The 22,213-nt window shown below is 41.2% G+C and overlaps 1 protein-coding gene across 4 annotated transcripts in view; it reads right to left on the reverse strand.

The window, feature by feature from the left end:
- The window catches only part of LOC143282068 (uncharacterized), a 43,184-nt gene that overhangs the window by 9,456 nt on the left and 11,515 nt on the right, over positions 1-22,213 (reverse strand). For 3 of the 4 annotated variants that reach the window (XM_076587529.1, XM_076587527.1, XM_076587526.1), the window contains exons 6-22: positions 18,692-19,158; positions 15,671-15,701; positions 14,937-15,034; positions 14,635-14,696; positions 13,736-13,836; positions 12,050-12,194; positions 10,997-11,326; positions 10,327-10,478; positions 9,085-9,280; positions 8,643-8,745; positions 6,709-7,865; positions 6,032-6,230; positions 5,337-5,434; positions 4,821-4,895; positions 3,987-4,089; positions 3,063-3,247; positions 2,369-2,471 (exon numbers count right to left, since the gene is read on the reverse strand). In XM_076587529.1, the coding sequence (XP_076443644.1) occupies positions 2,369-2,471; positions 3,063-3,247; positions 3,987-4,089; positions 4,821-4,895; positions 5,337-5,434; positions 6,032-6,230; positions 6,709-7,865; positions 8,643-8,745; positions 9,085-9,280; positions 10,327-10,478; positions 10,997-11,326; positions 12,050-12,194; positions 13,736-13,836; positions 14,635-14,696; positions 14,937-15,034; positions 15,671-15,701; positions 18,692-19,158 (3,605 nt within the window). The remainder of the gene's footprint in view (positions 1-2,368; positions 2,472-3,062; positions 3,248-3,986; positions 4,090-4,820; positions 4,896-5,336; positions 5,435-6,031; positions 6,231-6,708; positions 7,866-8,642; positions 8,746-9,084; positions 9,281-10,326; positions 10,479-10,996; positions 11,327-12,049; positions 12,195-13,735; positions 13,837-14,634; positions 14,697-14,936; positions 15,035-15,670; positions 15,702-18,691; positions 19,159-22,213) is intronic. The other variant, XM_076587528.1, reaches the window with a different exon arrangement.

Here is a 22,213-nt window from a genome sequence, read left to right on the forward strand (position 1 = left end):
AAAGGAAGAATACAAAGAATGTTGAATCAAATCCAGGTCAGAAAGAACAGAAATAATGTTGAATCAACTCCACTTAAGAACTAAGAATGTTGAATCAACTCCAGGTAAGAACAAACGTTGAATCAACTCCACGTCAGAACAAACAGAAAGAATGTTGAATCAACTCCAGGTAAGAACAGAAAGAATGCTGAATCAACTCCAGGTAAGAACAAACAGAAAGAATGTTGAATCAACTCCATGTAAGAACAAACAGGAAGAATGTTGAATCAACTCCAGGTAAGAACAGAAAGAATGCTGAATCAATTCCAGGTAAGAACAAAAAGAATGTTGAATCAACTCCAGGTAAGAACAAACAGAAAGAATGTTGAATCAACTCCCGGTAAGAAAGAACAGAAAGAATGTTGCATCAACTCCAGGTAAGAAAGAACAGAAAGAATATGGGGTTAACTCCAGGAAAGAAAGATCAGAAAGACTGCTGAATCAATTCCAGATGCACTGTGCAGCCCCTTGACTGCTACCTGCCCAGACCTACCAAACCAGCCACTGTCACATTCACCCCCTGCTGAACCACACTTCATACCCAAAAAAACAAAAACAAAAAACACAAAAAAGAAAGAAAAAAGTATATATATCAAAAACAGGGTTCCATTTTAAGGTACTATCAAGATGTGTATGAAAAGGAAATTGTGGAGATAAGGCCTGTGCCTGAAAGCAGTGCACTGAAGCTGACCCTCCCAGACCCAGGCTGATAAAGAGTCCAACACAGGGCATGCTGCTGGATTCTACTACTCTTCACCTGTCACACAGAAACAGACACGGCAAGATGGAAGATAGAAAAAGAGGCAGACCAAGAGGGATCTCAAACATAATTACTGTTAGAGAGAGGGACCTCCCACATGATAAACTGAGCAGTTGACAGATGAGCAAGGACAAGAGTGGGGTTTTTAATGAATAAGCACTGACCCAACCTGTTTTCAGATCCAAGACAATGATCCTGGCAATGCCAATGGCAACAGACTTTTATATTACACAAGATAGTATTCCCAGCCATACCAGCTATAACTAAATATTTGCTGTGTAAGGGTATTCATTTACACATTAACATCAGGGTGAACAATATGGCAATAAAAACACCTGCTGAAATCTAAATACAGATTTTTCCCATCACACAATATCCCTATGATAAAGGAACAGGAGTTAAGTTGTCAATAAAGTTAAAAAGTTCTGGTTTAAAAAATCTTCACCACTGAAAATGCAGCTTTTTAAATATCAAAATCACTAAGTTTCTCATAGTAATAAACTAAAACAGTGACACATTAAGACATCGTGTGCAGATTACTTGAACAGATTACTGAAAAACACAAAGCTGTCCACACGCAAAGTCCCTTTTTCATCATCAAATAAGCTGTGCTGCATGACAGCTATGAAAAGCATACATAACAAAAGACAATGAAACAAGTGATTCAGACTCATGAATTACCGTTCTAACACAAGAAACAACCAGAAAATACAATGAACAACTCTAAAACATTACAACAAACCAAATGGAAGCTCCAAGGTAAAGTACTGTGCCATCTCAAGGTATCACAAAGCTTTGTTAATAATGCAACAAACAACAATCTGCAAAACCACTCTGGACACACTCAAGAGGCTCTCTAGTGCAGCACTGAACAATCAATTCAGTCCTAATCCAGGAAGCTGGAATTCATGGAATTTGTTTTCAGTGTAGTCAGAACCAATAAAAAAGTGTCACTGGAAAGAGCTCAACCACAGTCAGTCTTGTGCAATGAGCAGATGTTAGTTTCCATGCATCACTCATGCAAAAGCACTGGCAAAAGTTGTCTGATTCCACATTCTGAATTAGCTGACACCCACGGTATGATGCTGAAAATGGGCAAAACTAGATAACATAATATGACATTCTGCCTTGTGTGATTCTTCCAGAATGAAAGTCAGTGAGATTCAAGAAAGAATGAAAGAGGAAAAGCACAACAGAACAACAAACAAAAAAATTAATTAAATAAATAAAACATTTTTTTTTAATATTCTAAACAAAAAACGCACATGAGAAAAAATAAGTAAAAGCAAAAACATTGAGGAACAAACATTACTTTGTTTTGTCACTCGCACATATAGATACATATATATATATATATATTATATATGTAAACATGTTGCAAGCAAAAATCATTTTCCAGTTTATACTCATCTGACCACCTTTTTTCTGAACTCAAATCCTGTATCAACAAAAACATGCATGGCCATGGAGCACCTGCATTAAAACTCCAAGACTCCTGCGCCTCAGAGTTCAGAGGGTCAGACCTTCAAGACATGTAAGGAAGATAAGGAAAGCGTGTGCTGTACTCACCTTTGGAAGGGAAGCCTTGGTGCGAGCCATAGGTCTTGGGCAGCTGGGCAGCAGTGGTAGTGCCAGGAACATGAGCAGCAGCAGTGTTGGTTACTGGGGGCATCTGAACATCACAGATATTGCACAAAGGTAAACTTCCAGAAACTTGCAGTTAATCATTTGCACACTTACATGTGTTAACAAAAACACACCCCCATCCATTCTTGTATTTGGACCAGGATAGTATTGTGATCACTCTGAAGGCAAACAAGGTTATCCACCAATGTTGCTTGTGGCATTATGTTTCAACTTGACCTGCTCTGCTTCCAATTCCTTTTCAAGAAAGACATTGGTATACACTTGTGTCAATGAGATCTTAATTTAGTTCCACTTTAGCTAAGAATATAAACCAGTCACTGATGCTTCAAAGCATAAACCTTCACATAACAAAGCCCTACTTGACAGGACATCATCACATCAAATACATTAATTTTAAAGTGCATTTTACATGAGATTTAATGTGCAGATATTTGCAGAAGATCGTGTCTTTATAAAAACAACTCTCCTAGACAAAGGCATCAGTCAACGCAGACGAGCGCACATGACACATAAAAGCAATCCATCTGAAACACCTTGAAAACAAGCACTCAAAAACAACAAATGTGCACACACATGGGCAACAACAGCAGAGGCACCACTGGCCTTCCATCCTTACCGGAAACATCGTTGGATACTGAAATCCTGCCGCACCAGGCAACATAGCCCCAGGGTAGAAGTAGCTGTAATGGATGTTATAGGGCAGCGTTTGTTGGGGGGCGTTGTGGGTGGACTGCTGTTGGGTTGACTGGTTGGGTGACTGGGCCTCCATGCGATTCATCTGTTTGTTGTCTGTGGCGGCCCCTGTAAAAACAACTGGCAATACTAAGTCTTAGACTTCAGAAAGCATAACACCACCCAGTATAACTACATGAAGCAGTGCTTTGCACTCCCTGTTGATCTGCTGAACTAAGTATGGGTTAAAAAAAAAAAAATTGTCTGACTTTCTATGACATTCTCATAAACAACTTTTCTCTTGTGTTCCATTTTTTTCCCCAAAACTAAAAACCAGTCTTTGTTTCCTGTCTATACAACCATTCAATGATCTCAAATTAAGTGGGAGGTTATCGGCCATAGTTGCTTTCGTTTTCTCCGCATAGGCAGATAGTAGTTTGCACAGGACAGGAATGTCAGACCCCTGCCGGAGTCTGCACTAGTTGGGTCACGGTTAAGTACATGTAATTAAATTAAGTTTTTAGAGTTTTTAGTCCAGTTTCACAACACTTGAACTGTGAAACTTGCCTATATATTATTATACCTACTGTCTAATTATAAATAGAAGCTCAAACCATCAATGCTTTTCCTGGCTACATCTCAGTCTGCAGGACACGGAAAAATACTTCCTTCAGAATATTCACAACCAATATACCAGACTGTTGCACATGACAGGATACCAGACCCCTGCACCAGAGGGTCACAACTAAAACATAGCTTCAAAGCAACACCAGGATATTTTTCCCTTCACAGTTTCAACACATTATGTAGAAAGGTGTCATTCTAGGTGACTATAAAGAAGCCAGCCATACCCACACCACTGTATTACCTGTAAATGGTGCAGTTCCCAAAGCAGCTGCCTGGTCACGACCTGCAGCTATTGTGGAAGGAATCCCAGAATAAGCCGCCAGATCGTAAAAGTTGCCTGTCTGCTGTTAAAAAAAAAATAATAATAATAATAATTATAATTTCAATACATACAAAAGGATGTTACAACATCTAGAATAAGACGGACTAACAGGACAAAGATCAGAGAAAGTAACAGCATTATTTCCCCCAAACACTTAACAGTTCTCTGAAAATTCCTTTAACCTGCAACCACTCAAGCATAATGACTTGGTCCATGTACACACACAAAAACGAGCACCTTCGAACACCAGCATGTCATCTATTTTCAAAATATGACGCAAAGGGTGCTCCCCTTCAATTCCCACATTTTCCCTCCCAAATGACTGTGTCTAAAACCTCCAATGTCATAACACCAAAGCCTAAAACCTCCCAGCCCATGACAACTGTGTCTAAAACCTCCAATGTCATAACACCAAAGCCTAAAACCTCCCAGCCCATGACAACTGTGTCTAAAACCTCCAATGTCATAACACCAAAGCCTAAAACCTCCCAGCCCATGACAACTGTGTCTAAAACCTCCAATGTCATAACACCAAAGCCAAAAACCTCCCAGCCCATGACAACTGTGTCTAAAACCTCCAATGTCATAACACCAAAGCCTAAAACCTCCCAGCCCATGACAACTGTGTCTAAAACCTCCATTTTCATAACACCACAAACCTCCAATTAAAAGACATCTGTGTCTAAAATCTCCCCATACAGTGACAACTCTGTGTCTTAAACAAACCATAACAGAGAAATCTGTGTAACTCACCAGAGGCAGTCTTGCAGGCTGCATCATTGGCAACTCATCGTACCCATAAACAGGCTGCTGCAGACCCTGTAGGCCCTATGTAAAAAATAAAACAGTATATTAATTAAAATCCAAAAACAAATGTCCAGTGAAATGAGAAAGATCATTAAGTTCCAAATTTACAATCAGTTCTGAATTTATTCCCCATGCTACAGAAACTGGATACAGATATCTAGTTCCCTCTCTGTGTAAAGATTTTCCAGATGTGTTAGCAGAATATCAAAGTCACCAGATTCAGTTTTCCATGAAAAAGGAAATTTTTTCCCTAAAATTACATTTATGTAACATACTTACTTTGACCCCTAGTGCAGACTTCAGCAGCGATTCCCATTCCTGTCCTGTGCAAACTACCCGCCTATGCAGAGAAAACGCCAATAACCTCCCAGAAGTCATTACTAGAAAATTAAGGGGAAAAATTCCAGCAACATCAAACAACCCAAGTAATGATGAGAACATAGCCACAGACTCCACACTTACAGCAAAGTAAGGAGGCAGACCACTAGCAGCAGCCTGGCCCATGAACAGATGAGGGTTCATCAACGGCACACCAGGAGGCAAGTTGGGAGGAGCTTTGGCTGAAAGAAAAAAAACAACCTCTTATTTCATCTGAACTGACATTTCTTGCCTTACAAAATCCTGCAGAACACCCGAGGTGAAGAAATCACACTGACAAAACCATTATCCAGTGTCTCATTTGGTAAAAATCATCTTGAATGAAAAATAACATTCCGCTTCCAATATTCTCATTACTTTTAGATTAAAAAAAAATTGTCAAAAATTTGACAAATTAATATGTCAAAAGCGAATAAACAAATTCTTAAAAAAAAATTCATACAAAAATAACTTTAAAAAACCCCCACTAATTTACCAATGTAATGCAATGTTTCATTCAATAAAAGCTTCATTATAAACTGGAGATGATCACACAACAGATTTCAAAGAACTTACTATGCATACCTAGTATTAGTAACGACCACACAAAATTTAATGGAAATAATTTTGTATTTGAGGGAGTAGTACAAATCTATTTTCAGCAGCATACAGCAATTCTAAACTGGAATCATCTCTGGCAGCCAAGAGCACCGATTAATTTTGTTGATTAAAAAAAGGTTCCACCGAACCTAGACTAATGTTGGTGACACAAGTGAGGCAGTAAACCAAAGCACACTCACTGTTGACAGGTACAGATGCACACTCACTGGTGAGGGGTATGGACGTGGTGACACGAGAAGCCAGGGTAGAGGTGGTGACCACAGGCGTGGATGTGGCCGACACCGTGGACGTTGCCGTGGAGATGGAGGATGCATTGGTGGATGAGGAAGAGGCGGAGGTCAAGCTGACTGTTGTTGAGGCGTTACTTGCATGATCGTACTGCATACAGACAACACTTTTATTTGTTACTCCTATAAACACAGTGCCAGATACCTGCATGACTGACACACGATTCTGACACAGCAAACAAGAGAAACATGACAGTTTAGTGAATTCTGTGATATTGTTTCTAAACATCAACAGATAGGTATACCTTAAACAGCAGGAGCTTATTTACTGAGGTTTTGATCATCCCTGACATGGTAAAAATGCCAATTAAGAACTAATGATACTAAAATGAAGATGTAATACATCAGGTGTATTCATGTATTGGTGTACAGCTAAGTAAGTTTTTGACAATCATACAAAGCAAAAGCTCTGACAAAAAGGCCCAACACTTTTCTTCTTTTTTTTTCTCATCATCCAAAGCTAAAGCAGTATTTTTCTTTACCCCTCACTGTATTAATCTATAACAATCTGAAAAAGAGAGACTGTACAGACAACCAGAAAGAGCACCAGTCCACAACAAAGAACTAACCTGTGAGGTTCGGGACTCGATCGGTGAATCTTTGATGGACATCTTTGACAGACTGTCGCCCAGCTTGTTGCCCAGAGGGGAGGTCTGCAGATTCTGCTGTGGGTTGTGCTGAGCAGAGAAGGTCTGGGTGTTATACGCGCTGGGGCTCTGCGTAGTGGTGGCCTGCCCATGCTGCGAGGAATGCTGTGCCGAGTATGCCTGCTGTGTGTTGAAGGAGGTTGGACTCTGTGTGGTGGTGGCTTGACTGTGTAAAGAGCTGTGCTGAGTGGAGTAAGTCTGTGAATTGTATGCGCTGGGGCTTTGTGTTGTTGTGGGCTGAGCGTGCTGCGGTTGTCCTGTGTATGTCTGAGTATTGTAGGCATTTGTGCTTTGTGTGGTGGTGGCCTTTGTCAGCCCCGGTGCAGGCTGCTGGTTCTGATAAGAGTTGCTGGGCTGACTGGATGTGGGGGCAGCCAGGGTCCCCACAGACTGCGGCAGATTGCCTGATGGCTGCTGCAGATTAACCACTGATGACTGGAGACTGCCTGGGGCCTGCTGGAGGCCCACCACAGACTGCTGCAAGTTGCCTGAGGGTTGGGAGTCACGCACATGGAATGAGCCCGAGCCTGGTGGGTAAGACCCCCCAGACTGCTGCGTTGTGCTGGGGTAGAGAGGGTTCTGGGAAGGCTGCACACCCGGCTGGGATTGGAATGACACAGAACTGGATTGGTAATTCCCGTGGTACTGACTGCCGCCAGCCTGATACTGGCCCTGAGTCACCACAGGGGCAGCAGGGAAGGAGCCCTGACTGCCGCTGGGGTACTGCGACTGACCAGGCATGTACTGACTGGGAGCCGGGGCAGAGCTGCCCCCTGAACCTGCAGAAGGGAACTGACCCTGGGAGCCAGGGAACTGTGCCTGTCCTGACGCGTACTGGTTCTGCTGAGCACCACCTGCACCTGAATACTGAGTTTGACTAGGGAATTGATTGGGGAAGGATGCCACCGATGTCTGAGATACAGGCCCTGTTTGGCGATATGCTTGAGAAGGGGTCGATGAGGATGAAGGTTTATGAGACTGTGAATGAGAGGGATACGAGTTAGCAGCATAGCCATTGGCTACAGAAAAGTTTGGCATGGTTGAAGAGTCCCTTTCTGGCTTGCTTGTTGACAGAGACCCTGGAACAGCAGAAACAAATGTCTCAGAATTACAACAGGCACTGTCATTCATCCTTTTCTGTCAATAACCATTTATGGACAAATTACTTTACCCAGAATTACAGTAATCAGAATATTATGAATACTTTTTATCCCAATACTAAAGACATGATCAAAATAATACATAAAATTCAGTATAACTTACACCTTTGCAAAGTCTTAAAACTGAATTGTGAGCAACAGCTACGAGATGTGAGAAGTATAATACTTGTCACTAAAATAACCTATCCACTATTTGTTACATATTACAGGACATGCATATCTGGAGTCTGACTGAACATACCCGTCTGTCACCCACGAAAATCCATTGGATTGCCACCATCAACTACAGGAGAGGGAAGGAGGCCCCAACATCAAAAGCCAATCAATAACTGGCTCATACACAAGCCCCAAATTCTGCACCCCAAAATGTCAACAAGAGACACTGCACTGATGCACAAAGCCTGTCAAGGGTTTGACACACAATTCAATATAAACAAAGAAAGAAAAACACATATCAATGTAACAAATAAAACCAGGGAATGAAAATGATGCAATGGTGGAGATGTCTAGCAAGTGAAACAGGTAAATGATACAGAGATCACAAAGTCAAAACATGAGTGAAAAGGGTGAAGTCAAGACTGAGCAGAAAGCCTGCCTGTCATCAAGGCCACAGCAAACATCAGGCTGATGATGTATGCAACACTACAACTGATTTCAACAGTCAACAACAAACAATAGCAGTATCCTGGTACGCACCCTGTGGAAGCGAAGCAGAACTCTGGGATGTTCTTTGTCCAGCCATCAAGCTACTGGACTTGTGTTCTGGGGCTGGGCTCTGGAAGGGAGTCTGTTCAGCAACCTGGGCAGAAAAAAAATCAATCATCAAATCTAAAAATAATAAATAAATAAAGATGACTTTTAAGAAGAGAAGAAGGAATAAGGCTTGGAGAGTAGAAAGAGGAGGCTGGGAAAGGCACAAGGAGAGTTTATGGACCCAGTAATGTGAATTTATTCATTATCGCTTGTTGCAATGCATGCTAATCCTCAAAACTAATCCAAATTATTTAACTCTATCAGCTTTTTTTAAAACCAAAAAAGCAAACTCTTTTTTTTCAATGACCTGTAGAAGTTCCCAAATTACAGCAAAAATAAAAACAAGCACCAACAAAGCTTTTGGTCAAACATGAAAAGCATTTACCTTGTTTGCCGATGACTCAGACTTCGTAGGAGACGAGTACACAGAATCAGGAAAGACGGACGGTCGGGATGGTGAAGCCTCCATGTTGGGCATGGAACTCTGGGATGGCTGAGAACCAGCTGGCGGGGAAGACATCATACCCCCCTGCCGACTGGAGTCTGCCGGACTCTTGTTGCTCTCTAAATGGTTTGAAGAGCTGCGCACACACACACACACACACATTCATATTAGCTTTGGAAACAAAGTCAAACAATAAATGGTGTAAAAAGGAAATTTTTTTTCTAAAATTACGTTTATTCTAACATATTTACTGTGACCCACTAGTGCAGAGTCGGATAAGGGTTTGGATTCAGATAAGGGTTTGGATTCCTGTACTGTTCAAACTATTTGCCTGCCATGCAAAGAAATGGGAAATTAACTGCGGCTAATTGCCTCCCTTGGTAAGTTACTTCCCTTGTGTTAATGGAAACGGTGTCCTCTTTGAAAGTTCTTCTCGAATATGCAATGCCTAGCATGACTGCTATGTATAGTTGTGCTTATTTTCCTGCTTAAGAAGACTAAAAAGATAGAGATGTGAGCACAGTATAAGCTTTACACATGTTGATGCTCTTTTACCTTTGCTTGCATTGTAATAACGTGCACTGTTAACAATTGAAGATTATTCAAACCAAAAAAGATAAGATAACTGCAGTGTTGGTGATGAAATCTGTGCAACACTTGGAAAAAAAAAAATCTTTCAAAATGCATCCGTGTAGTGGATAACACTTGGCAGTGTGATCTCTTATCTTGTCTTCCCACTGAGATGCTAGAGCACACTATTCTGAACAGGAAAAGCCAGGTTGTTAAAAAATCCTAAGAAGAATAACAGGACTGACCCCACAACCACTTAACTTCTTTCACTGTGTACAGACAATGCTGCAATTCAATTTAGCAAATCAGAAAACAAACAAGTCAGCTATTTCTCAACCATCTGTACAAAACAAAAGCATCTGACCTATACATATAACAAAACCAACCCACCCTACCTTGCCAATATTCACATAACCAAAGTCACACATGTACATCAGCATTCAGCATTCAAAACTTTGCAATTCTTTTGTGGAAAGACAAATAAAATGCAGACACAACAGAAACAAATCCCTCACAAGAACAGACTCAACACCACACCAAAATGCAAAGAGAAAAAAAAAGAGAGAACTGAAACTCTCCCTCTATTTATGACAGTAACTATACTGAACTGACCTTGGTGCCGATGAGGAAGCAGAGTAGGACGAGCCAGCGTTGCCAGAAGGCCCGAAACAGAACTGGTTCGATTCTGCCCCAAACTCAATTCCAAACTGGACATCCAGCTGTGGCATGGCATGCCCTGGCATCTCCACTGCAGATGCAGGAATCTAAAGAGAGAGAAACATTCACATTGTCCAATCACATATGAATTATATCACGGTTAAGTATGTGTAATTAAAAACAAGTTTGCTGAGTTTATTTCTATGTAACAATAAAAATAAAACCCAACCTGGACAGAATAAGATCACATCTGCAAACCACAAAATCACACTTCTCTACATTTTAGGAGAGAATGGAAAAGGCAGCACTATTCAGGTCTGCTTGTTCTGATATAAGTTATGCTTGCATTAAACATACAGCACGTTTCATTCACTATAGTTAGTATGCATAGAAATTTGACAGATTTTCGCTTAGCTGAGATAGCCAGCATTCTCAATATATCTGGTCAACAAACACCCCCCATTAGTGTTGCACTGCCTGATTAACCTTGTTTGTGCTTTTTCGGTTGTCTAAGAATCTTAAAATTTGCTCATCACAGCCAGTAAGAACTACTTCATCATCAGATGTGCATATGTATGCTGATGAACCCTTTGAGCCCATCCTGCATTATGAGCTAGCTTCTTACCTTGGAAGGTGGAGGTAACTTGGATCGTTGTTGCCGTCGCTGCTGTGGCTGAGCCGGCTGGGCCAGAGGGGGAGTGGACACCGGCACCGAGGGCCCTGTGGCTGATGCTGCGGGCAGCATGGCCGGGGACACACTGGAGGTAGACGAGGGGTGCATGGAGGCAGAGGATGTGGAGGTAGACTGGGGCATCAGGGAGGGAACCGAGGTGCGGGAGGCAGGGGCCTGGCTGTGGGACATGTCACGCTGAGGCATGGCCGGCAGGGAGCCCAGGGACTGCGGCACCGACACCGGCATGTTCGACAGGTTTTGCCGCGCTGACGACGACCCAATCTGCACACAACACATTATACTCAATGCACATCTCACCACCATCATTAGACTCAATGAGAAAACGATCTGTACACAACACATTTCAATCATTATACTCAATGAATCACTTACCTACGGATCTACAAACTGAGCTAGCATAAAAATTTTGTGACCTCGATGTGATTCGAAACCACCACCTTCTGATCCAAGTCAGATCCAGTTCTCATCAGACTGAGTTGGCTGAGTGCCAAGAAAATCACTCACACTGTGTCCTGCTAAAAATTCAGTCACTTCTGTCGTCTGCTACAACTGAACTTACTGACAGTCGTATCTTGGCCACCCTCTTGATTGCTCCCTTTAGTTTCCATCAAATCGTCCTCTTAATGTTCATCACCGTCTTCTTCGAAATTACGCTTCAATTCTTTCTGAGCATCTGCTAAAGAAAGCAATCTTGATCGATTTAGTTCACCACAATTGCAGTCTTGAGCACGGCGTCAGTCCAACATTTTGTTGGGCGAGCGAGGAGAGGAGCCATGCAAACACTGCGACAGTAACCCAACCAAAACGTTCATGGAAAGGACTGCCTCGTGGTGCAGACGGTGTGAATAGAATCTATAAAGATTCCCCAAGCTAAATCTACCAATATTTTTGTCAATGAACTGAATGCAAACCAGGGAAAAGTCAGAATATTTCGATGACGAGTTATCTCGTCATATAGGCAGCCTAGGGGTTAAGTGGGCTTACCCCAATTGAGTTCTTTATTGACTCAGCAGCCTGTTGGTTGTAGCTGGCAAAGAAAGAGTCTCCTGAAGTGGGCTCTCCCGTCTTGGTGAAGTCTGGGGCCTTGGCAAACTCTGCTGACTTGGAGAACAGACTCCCCACATCAAGCCTGAAAGGATAATTCACCTCACTTGGTGTGAAGACATGACAAGATTGAGATACACACACTCTCAATATTAGCAAGCTCTGGTACATCATAAAAAAAAGTTTTTATTAATATAAAAAAAATAAAATTTAAAAAAAGGAAATGCTACAGTGTCAAATACTCCAGAAACCCACATGAAGGCATGATGACAGACAATGGAATGGTCAATTTTGAATTTTTAAGCATGAAAACCATTTACTTTTTTTTTTATGTATCAATATCATTAGTGCAAAAAGATAAATACATGAAAGTAAATTTCCATTTCTTTTACGCCGCCTGAAACAAGTTTTTATTGAGCTGAAAGTCATAACGTACTGGAACGCAAATGTTACTATGTAAACAAGCCCATTTCATACAGTTTTTTATTTTTTTTGATGAACCAGTATTTCAGTGGCATTATTCCAAACCTGCCTACCCTATAATGCCCTTCCGTGATATTCAATCCCATAAATGCTAAATTTCTATAGTTTTGTGACTTACATCAGAAGTATTTAACTTGCTCGAATTTTTTTTCAACTGTGATCAAGTAATACCCATTTCAAAATGTGGAAGTCTCGGCATAAGCAACATGTGCACCCACGCACACACAGACACATGCGCACACACAGTGACACACTGCACAGAAAGACAGGGAGAAAAGGAAAGAGAACTTATGATTCAATTGCAAGGCCACCGACTTATATATATATATATATGAGGTCAGAACAAAAAATCAACTTGAGTGCCTCGAGACATTTCATTAGCAGCCGTGAATGGAAGTTTGTATTTCACCATGGTCATTTCTGATCAAGCTGCATTTCAAATAGAAAGAAGGCTCATGATCTGCTTTCTTTCCAAAAGTGACAGTGACAGCATTGACATGTTTGTCTCCATTTGTCATCACAGTCCTCCATGTACAACATTAAAATCACAACAGTAAGCCATACAGTGTGCAAACTCGGGGCCTTTCCTGCTCACTTTGAGTATGTGTTAGTCTCTGAATACCCAGCTTGGAAGTTTTGTTTAACCTCCATCTTGAAAGACCAAGAATTTTTCTGTTTTCTTTGTCACTGTTTTCAATATCAGTGTCATGGATGAACCTTGCTTTCTCAGGCACCATCTTGAGTGCTGGAAGTGAACGTTTTTCTAACTACTGTTATACACAACACAGCTGTTCCTAAGTTGGACCGCACAAGACAGTTATTTGAAAATATAATTTTCCGTCACATGAAAACCAACTTTTTTTAAACCCGCGACTGTAGTCCCACACTGTTTTACTGATTTCCATAGAAACTACAGAAAAATTTCAATGGTAGGCAGGCTGGTCATTCCCACAACCATTCATTTTAAGCCTCCTGAACACTGCTTCACCTGGGTTTGTCTGCCAGATTCTCAGCACCCCCAAACACGTCAATGTTTGGTTGCAAGGGCTTCTCACCATTTTCAAACCAAAGCAGTTGTAACCGATTTCCATCTGTACCACAAACACTGCAAAACAAAAACTGCAAAGCTATGTCTGTGCTTACCTTTGGCCTATCGTATTTGAAGACTCAGTGATGTTACTGGACAGATCTGTCTCCACAGTGGTTTTTGTCTGAGATGAGGTGAAAACCTTTGTGTCTTCCAGCTGCAAGTAGCGTTCTTTTATGTCACACTTTGGGAAACAAAAATGACAAACATTTTGCAGATTCTATAAACATGAATTAAAGAAAAACAAAATTTTCAATCCCTTTTTTCAAATTTTTTTCTTTTCTTTTTTAAACAAGAAATAATCTTCAGCATGAATGGTACAATAGCGAATGGTTAGAGCACTGGACTTTCAATAAAAGGGTCCTCAGTTTGAAAGTTTGATCCTGGTATCTATGCCAAGTGAATCTCCAGCAGATTCTGTTGAAGCAAATCTCAAAAGCTATCAACTCCATCTCAAGTTTCATCAGATGGTGTTGATCACTGCTGGGAATTATTGCGACAGTACATTCCTTTTTTTTCTTTTATCAGGCAGTCTGGCAACATATCCTTTTTTCTCGAATGTTCATTTTTCTGTGTCAAAGTATAGTGTTTTGTTAATGGTTTTTATTTTTTCCAACCCATATTGCTCATTTTCACTTAAAGCTCTTTTTTTATCCTTTATCTTTAAAAATAAATGAATAACCAAATTAGTAAAACCATGCTGACAGAATTGCAAATTTGCTTTATCATAGCCCAGCCAACTGCAAAAGAACCATTTCAGTGCTTGTCATATCAAACATGTTCAACATCAGATCATAACAGCTAAAACTAAATCAAATAAGATCTAGTTCTGTTGTTTTTATATTTATGTTTGCTCTGTAATACTGGAATTGGTGCATAAGAAAAAAGAGAGAAAAAACTGGCACAAGTATAGCCAACATTTCCACACAAGCAAAACAAAACACCAGTGACTTACAGAGCCAGTCCACTGATCCTCACACCAGTCTTCAGACGACTCCGCCCATGTTTCACCCCATCCTAGAAAACACACATCATCACTGATAAATCTACTGTTCACCTACTTGAAAAGCGTACACAAACTGTACTGATGCCCTTACACAGTTATACAAGAACCAACTATCAAAGATCACACAAAACATTCCCAAAATGCTACATTGCTTGAAACTGAGCCCTGGTAAAAGTGAACAGGCTTTGTTTTCCCTTCACTGTACTGTCAATGTAATTCACCTATATGTAATTCAAGTATTGGGTACATACCAGAATTCTCCTTCTCTGCGTTTTCAGCAGTCTCATTGGTCCATGTGTCAATGTGGGGGCCTTCGTTGGAATCATTGCGATCATAACGCCTCGAGCGCCTGTTACAGCATCACATCAAAAATTAAAACACAGAGCACATGATTTACATCTCTCTCTCTCTCTTGAAGTCTTATATGTCAACATCTACTCAGAAACTTCTGAGTAAAACAATTTATGGGTGAACAGTACGTCTTCATACTTTCAACATAAAAACATCAGTGTTAATTTTCTCTATGTCTGATCAAGTCCAAAAATATGTCATCCTATTCCTTCATTTTAGCACAGCTGTAAATGTAATTATCAAACCACTTCAGTCGTATTTCAAAGAAATTCAGCAAGATCATCAGAGGTGACAGTGTAGCTTCTAAATCCAGGTTTCATACTACAAATTCACAAACAATCCTTTCCTAAAATATTAAATGATCTTTAACCTAACATCCCCACCCACCTACACACACACAGAAATCCAAATAACAAATACAGGGATCATCATTTCAGTGCAAAGCATATATGTGCACACTTCTTTTATGAATTTTTTTTTTTTTTACCAACACAGCCTGATATTCTGAAATGTATTTTCAATTTGGACCTGAAGGCTTTTCCGTATCACACCAGGACTTTTCAAGTTATTAAGCCAGGAACACATCATTTTCATCCACATGTATGACACTGACAAAAAAACAGAATATGCTTACCCTCCTCTGCTGTTGGGTCTCCCAAAGCTGCCTGTAACACAAGCAAACACTGACCAGTAAAAACACAAATATGCCAACAACATAAGACGAGCAAGAAATAGACCATTAGTAATATCATGACAAAATCAGTCACGATATCAATTTCATGGATCATAGTTCATGTGCCCAGAAGTGTAAGACTAAGAGTTTCTCAATGGAACAAAAGCCAGACCATAAAATGGTGAATTCATTGGAGATGCGCCGGAGCTTCAGCACCAGCGCTCTGCCCACACAGAACGACATGCTGAAGTGTAAGTTACGACGAATTTCCAATTTTTTTTTCAGACACTCAGCAGTGTTCAATTAAAGGGAAACTAATCAGGCTGTCTTGAGGGACCAGTCTAGGAAAAATTGAGTTAAAAAAAAAAAATGCAACAAAATGAGGTCAAATGAACACGCTTAATAGCCAAAAAAAGCGCAAGACGAGACAGAGCGTAAACCCGACAAGATGGCGTGGACAGCCTAGGCCAAAGAAATGATTCATCGCTTGTAGCTTTTAGAGGCGTCTGATTGGCCAAGAGCGGACCAGGCAAGACGGGTCGTCTTTTCACTGTTAGCCGCCCTAAATTTGGCCAAGCAGAGCAAACCGATATGCCTAGTTTGCATCAGTTTGACATGGTACAGTGTATGACACCAAATGAGTTATTTCCCCTTGACCATTAACCGCGTGAATGGCTTTTTTCTACATCTTTCTTGACCTGGTCAGAGGTCACAATGCTTACACAACAAACATGGTGGCGGAGCAGATGTACTCCCTGCGTGAGGCTGTCGAAATTGTGACAGAAGAAGGATCAGACATTGAACGTGACCTCCTAGACACTGGTGATGAATTCTCGGATGATTTTTCTGATGACGACGACATTCAGTTAGTACCAGATGATTTTAAAAGTGACAACGAAACTTTGCTGACTGACCTCTACGACACTGAGACAGAAATCAACAGTGACACTGCAATATGCCAAGACAAAATGACTTGATGACTGTAGATACTGACGATAAGGAACAAGAGTACTTGAATGAGTGGGTAAAAGACCTGACAAACTTCCCACTGGCTGCACCTTTCACTGGGACCCCAGGACTCTCTCACTGACTTTCCAGACACACCCACTCCTGTTGAGATGAGTGTGTTTACAATTTGATGCTTTGCAAATTTATTTCTTGTGTAAATAATGCTGATTTTTACAATTTTTAATGAATAATTTGTATAGATTAATGTAAATTTATCATTTTCTGTGTGTGCACTTATTAAATTGTTTGGGTGTGTGTCTGTGCAATGGGTGTGTCAGTGTATTATGAGTGGGCATGTCTGTGCATGTGTGTTATTTATACTGTCACTCCTGAATTATTATGCATGTGTATATGCTGTGTAATATTACTGATGTTTATTTTCCTTTTTTTGGGGGGGGGGGGGGGGGGGTGCCCTTTTCTTTTTCTTTTTTTCTTTTTTTTGCAATACATAAAAGCTTTTCTTCTTTTCTTCTTTTTTTCTCATGACAGCATTGTCTGTTACAGAAGTTCAAAACACTTTACACACATGAGGAGATCTGCCAGACATATGAGCAGACATGGGGAGACTGAGGCCAGGCAGTCACTGACTTGCTAACATTCCACCCACCAAAGAGCAGCAGACCAGGAAAATACAAGAGAGGGTACAAGGTGTGTTACGCCAAACACAAAGTACAAGGAGTGTCACGTCAAAGAGGTGAAAAACGCAAAAAAAAGCCACCAGAATCATGTGCAAACAGTGTGAAGTGCCCCTCTGTGCTGTTCCATGCTTTTGAGGTGTTCCACACAGTCAAGGACTACAGCAAATAATAATCTAACTGCAGCAGAAATGTGTAAATAGTTGGGTTTTTTTCTCTTTTTCAAGTGTTGGATTTGTATGGTTTTGCGTTTTCTGTCTTTCCAGTGTTGTGACTTTTCAATTTTTTTTTTTGAACAGTTTGTCGTGCAACATTTCACTTCAAACTTAATCATGAGAATCAGGGAACCTTACTGTATGAGAAAATCATCTCTTGCTGCCTTGTGGATCAGCTCATGGATGACATGTCTGGTGAGTACAGTATACCTATTTTTCACTTTTTTGTTTTATTGTTTTTCAGTATTTAGTGACAATTTAATTTTTTTTTTTTAATATTTAGCAGCATTTAATGAGAAAACTGTTTTAAAATGTTAAAAGAAGAGCTGGTAAACTTTCTAGTGATATATAATTTGTATGTCTTTGTCTCTGTGTGAAAGTGTGTTAAATTTTTCAAATATGTCCATATTTGCCTGTCACACCAAAACTACATGAACCATCTAACATCTCCATAGAGTTAAACAACAAAATACTGACATTTTCTTTACATCTCTATTTCTCTTTCCTGAAATTTAATCCACCACTACTTTAGCAGGGATCATTGGAGGGGATATTATGGGAAAGATGGTGGGTTCACTTTTAATGCTTCCCTGAACCTGCAGAAGATCCATGAATCATGGACCACAACACTAGATCGCGAACAGATCGCTAGACAGGTTTAGAGAAATTCATTTAGAATCCACATGAAGCACATGATCCCGGACTACAACCGATCCACACATTTCCCACAGCTGTCATCAACCATAAATTGAGAGAAATTCAGATTGCACTTTCTGTAAGATATCAAACATTACAACCTCTCCTTAATTATCAAAATTATTATATAAAAAATTATTTTAAAAATTTTTTAATTATCAAAATTACCCATTCACTAAGAAGACCAGTGCCAAAAAACTGTGACGAATGCAGATTGAGTCAACACTATATTTCAAAATGTTCATCTGCTTTACTGTGATCAAAACAAATGCAAGTTCTACTAGCTCCAGCTACTTTTGATTTCTTCCCATGAGTTGACTTGTAGCTTGGATATTACAAGAATCCAGACCCCAGTCTCTTTCATTTACATCCAGCTTAACAAAAAATTTTTTTTTTTTTTTTTTTTTTTTTAAAGATTAAAAGCTCACCTCTTCCTCTGCCTCTTCCACGATTACCACCAAAACCTCGGCCTCTGTCACCTCCGAAGCCTCGGTCACCTCCGAAGTTCCGGTCTCTGTCCCCTCCAAAACTCCGGTCACGATCCCCGTAACCTCGCTCGCCACCAAAACCTCGGTCTCGGTCTCCACCAAAACTCCGATCTCGTTCTCCACCAAAACCTCGATCTCTGTCCCCTCGCTTCTGATCTCTGAATTCTTTTGTGGAATGCTGCTCTGAGAACTCATTGTTCGCCATGATTTCCGCATCCCAATCCTCTTCTCCATTGATTGTATTTGCTTCATTGAAGTTGTTCCGGTCGTTCTGGTCGTTGTAGTTGTTGCGACCGAATCCACCACGGTCCCGATCTCTGTCACCACGATAGTTGTTACGTTCTCGCCCACGACCTCTGTTCGCTAGCCTTGGTGGTGGACCTCCATTACGACGATCACGCCCTCGCCTGCAAGAATTCAACATGTTACCATTACAAACCCACTAGCTAAACAAAACAAATCTATGTCATCAACAAAACATCAATAGCAATCTCAACTATTGTCTTTTTCGATAGGGAAGTCAGGGATCGACATACGGTTGCCCAACTGCCCGGGGCAAATAGATCATTGTGTCAGGCAAGTCTTGCCCTTACCAAACTTGCCCGACCGGGCAAGTTATATTTTCCAAGACTGGCATGTTTTGTTTTCAAAAATATCCATCACGCTCCCAATACTGATCATCTGACACTCTTCCTCTAGCAGACGATACTTTGAGTCTGACTGTGACAAGTCGTCACCGGAAAAAGAAAGCTATCATGCAGCTCTAAAGGTGATTTGCCACTGGTTACTATTTTTGGAGAGCCAATGGTAATTTTTCTTATAGCGTAGTTCATCTTCCGCCCATCACATCACAACTAAAAAAATCACGTCGCAACGTACTCTAATGTCGTTCCACTTTAAACAAAAAAATAACAGAGTTTGTTTCTATAACAGACCTGTTTACCAGTAGAATTCTGGGGTAATTTGTACATCATGTTGACTTAGAATACACCAGTATGCGAAAGAGGATTTCTGTATGACTTATGAGGAAAGAAAAAAGATGTTTTGGCCAACCCGAGTTCTGGTCCACAACAAAGTGGGGAGTTTTGACGATGCTCGCGTGGCTACGGGTTCTTTGGAGGCAAGTTAAAAGTTCACTGCCAGCACCTGCCTGTCAGTGTTACATGATAGCCAGCCAGGCCTGTGTGTATCAGTCCAAGAGGGCAACCTACATGGTTGACTGTGCCCATCCCCCCCAACTCCTCCACCTACACCTCACCCCTCCACTGGCACGGTTGTCAAAATCACTGCCGGCTATCCCTTCACAACCCTCCCCTCCATTTCTTTGACCGTGATCTGTCTGCCTTTCTGTCTCATTCAGTCTCTCTTTCTTTCTCACTCTCTCTCCCTAGCATCTCGGTGTTAACTCACTCAGTACGGCCAGTCCTCGCTTCTCCTCTACACAGACCCCTCAGATGTCCAGAGGGTGTCTGAATGACCCAACCTTTAGCTTCCGTCGTCAGAATTGTGGTATTCTCTGTCAACATTCACCTCTTCAGTATAAGAGCCTTCTGCTTGCAATATTTTGATGATAGTAATTGGGGTGAAACACTGTTAACGTCGTCCCTTTCGCCGTTCGTATGGTGCGAGTTAACCCCTAGGCTGCCTATATGACAAGATAACTCGTCATGGAATGCATGTATGCTTCGCTGCCACAATGAAGAGATAACTCGTCATTGAAATCTTCTGACTTTTCCCTGCTTTGCATTCAGTTCGTTGACAAAAATGCTGGTAGCTTTAGCTTGGGGAATCTTTCCAAATTCTATTCATAGCTAGAAACACAATCTGCGTCGCAAGGCAGTCCTTTATTTGAACGTTTTGGTTGGGTTACTGGCCGCAGTCTTTGCCTGGCTCCTCTCCTCGCTCACTCAGCAAAATGTCGGACTGACTCTGTGCTCAAGACATGCGATCGTGGCGAACTAAATCAACCAATCTGCCTGAAAAAGAGGACACTAGCCAGTGGGACAAAGGGGAGGTTACCTACTTCCGGGAGGTTATCGGCCATAGTACTTTCGTTTTCTCAGCATAGGCAGATAGTAGTTTGCACAGGACAGGAATGTCAGACCCCTGCTGGAGTCTGCACTAGTTGGGTCATGGTTAAGTATGTGTCATTAAATCTTATTTTCCTGGCAGCGAAAGGGTTAAGGTCAAGTTGGTTAATCAAAAAGGAATATGCCATTCTGTTGAATCATAACTTAAACCAAGTCAACACAGACATGACCTCCACAATTCCTCTCCCCTTCTCATTCCTTCACCCCCCTCCCCTCTAACTTTCTTTCTCTGTCCCCTCCTCCAGACACCACCTCCCATATCGCAGACTTACTTACCTTTAACAACCCCCCACCCTTATCCCCTCCCCCTTTTTTTTTTACATGGTCAGATTGGGTAGGGGTCAAGTCCAGTTTTGCTGATGGGATCGACACATATCAAAGGACATTGTGGAAAACTCCGTTGCTAAGCAACCTCCATGTAGATAGAACAGCTGTACCACCTTCCCTCTCTAGAACTGTGATCCTTCACCACCCCCTTTCAGTCACACACACACACACTCTCTCCCTCTCTCTCTCTCTCTCTCTGTCTGTCTGAGAACAACTGAAACTCATCCTGGTGTGGCCATCCTGTCAAGTGAATTTTCAACAGAGTTGCCCTTCCAGGAAAGTGAGAAACAGTAACTGTTGACCCCATCGAACAGAATCGTACTTGGATCTGTCAAATCCTGACATTGTCTGTCTCACAGTGCAAATGCTGGCTTTTCTTTTTAACTCAGCATGTTGCTGTTTGCAGTGGAGGTTAAAAAAAATTCTGTGGCTGACAGTTAACTACAAAAACATGCCAAAGGCAGTGTTTTGTCAAGTCAGACTGAGATAAAACTTGTTTTGGCTGTTTGAAACAACAGTTATCTTTGGTGAAACCCAACAAAACAAACATCAGTTAAAGAAAAGGGTTTGACTACTACTTTGTGTGTGTGTGTGTGTATGTACGTGTGCGTGCGTGTGAGCATTTGGTGATGCACGTAAGTTTCTGGAAGTTGGGCAAGTGCAAATTCTGTCCGGGCAAGTGGATTTTCCAGTGACTTGCCCGACTGGGCAAGTGGGAAAAAAAGTTAATGTCAAGCCCTGGAAGTGCACTGACTTTGACTACAAAGATGTGACAAAAACTTTGAAGTCGCCTACAGAAAGCTGGGCTGGTCATAAAAATCGGGCATATCATCCATCATGTGCCTTTCAGTGTACAACCTTCGAGACATGATCACCTGTTATCAGACTACTAATGATATCTTGAGCATTTATAGAAGAAACCAATGCATTACCATACCTGAAATATGAATTTCCTGTGTTCCTGCACATATCCCCTTCCTACCCTAGAACCAACTATAAACACTGCAGACAGAATGAAAGGTGACTATCTATAACAAAAGATACA

The sequence above is a fragment of the Babylonia areolata genome, chromosome 5 (genome assembly GCF_041734735.1).
Source record: "Babylonia areolata isolate BAREFJ2019XMU chromosome 5, ASM4173473v1, whole genome shotgun sequence".
NCBI classification, from domain to species: domain Eukaryota; kingdom Metazoa; phylum Mollusca; class Gastropoda; order Neogastropoda; family Buccinidae; genus Babylonia; species Babylonia areolata.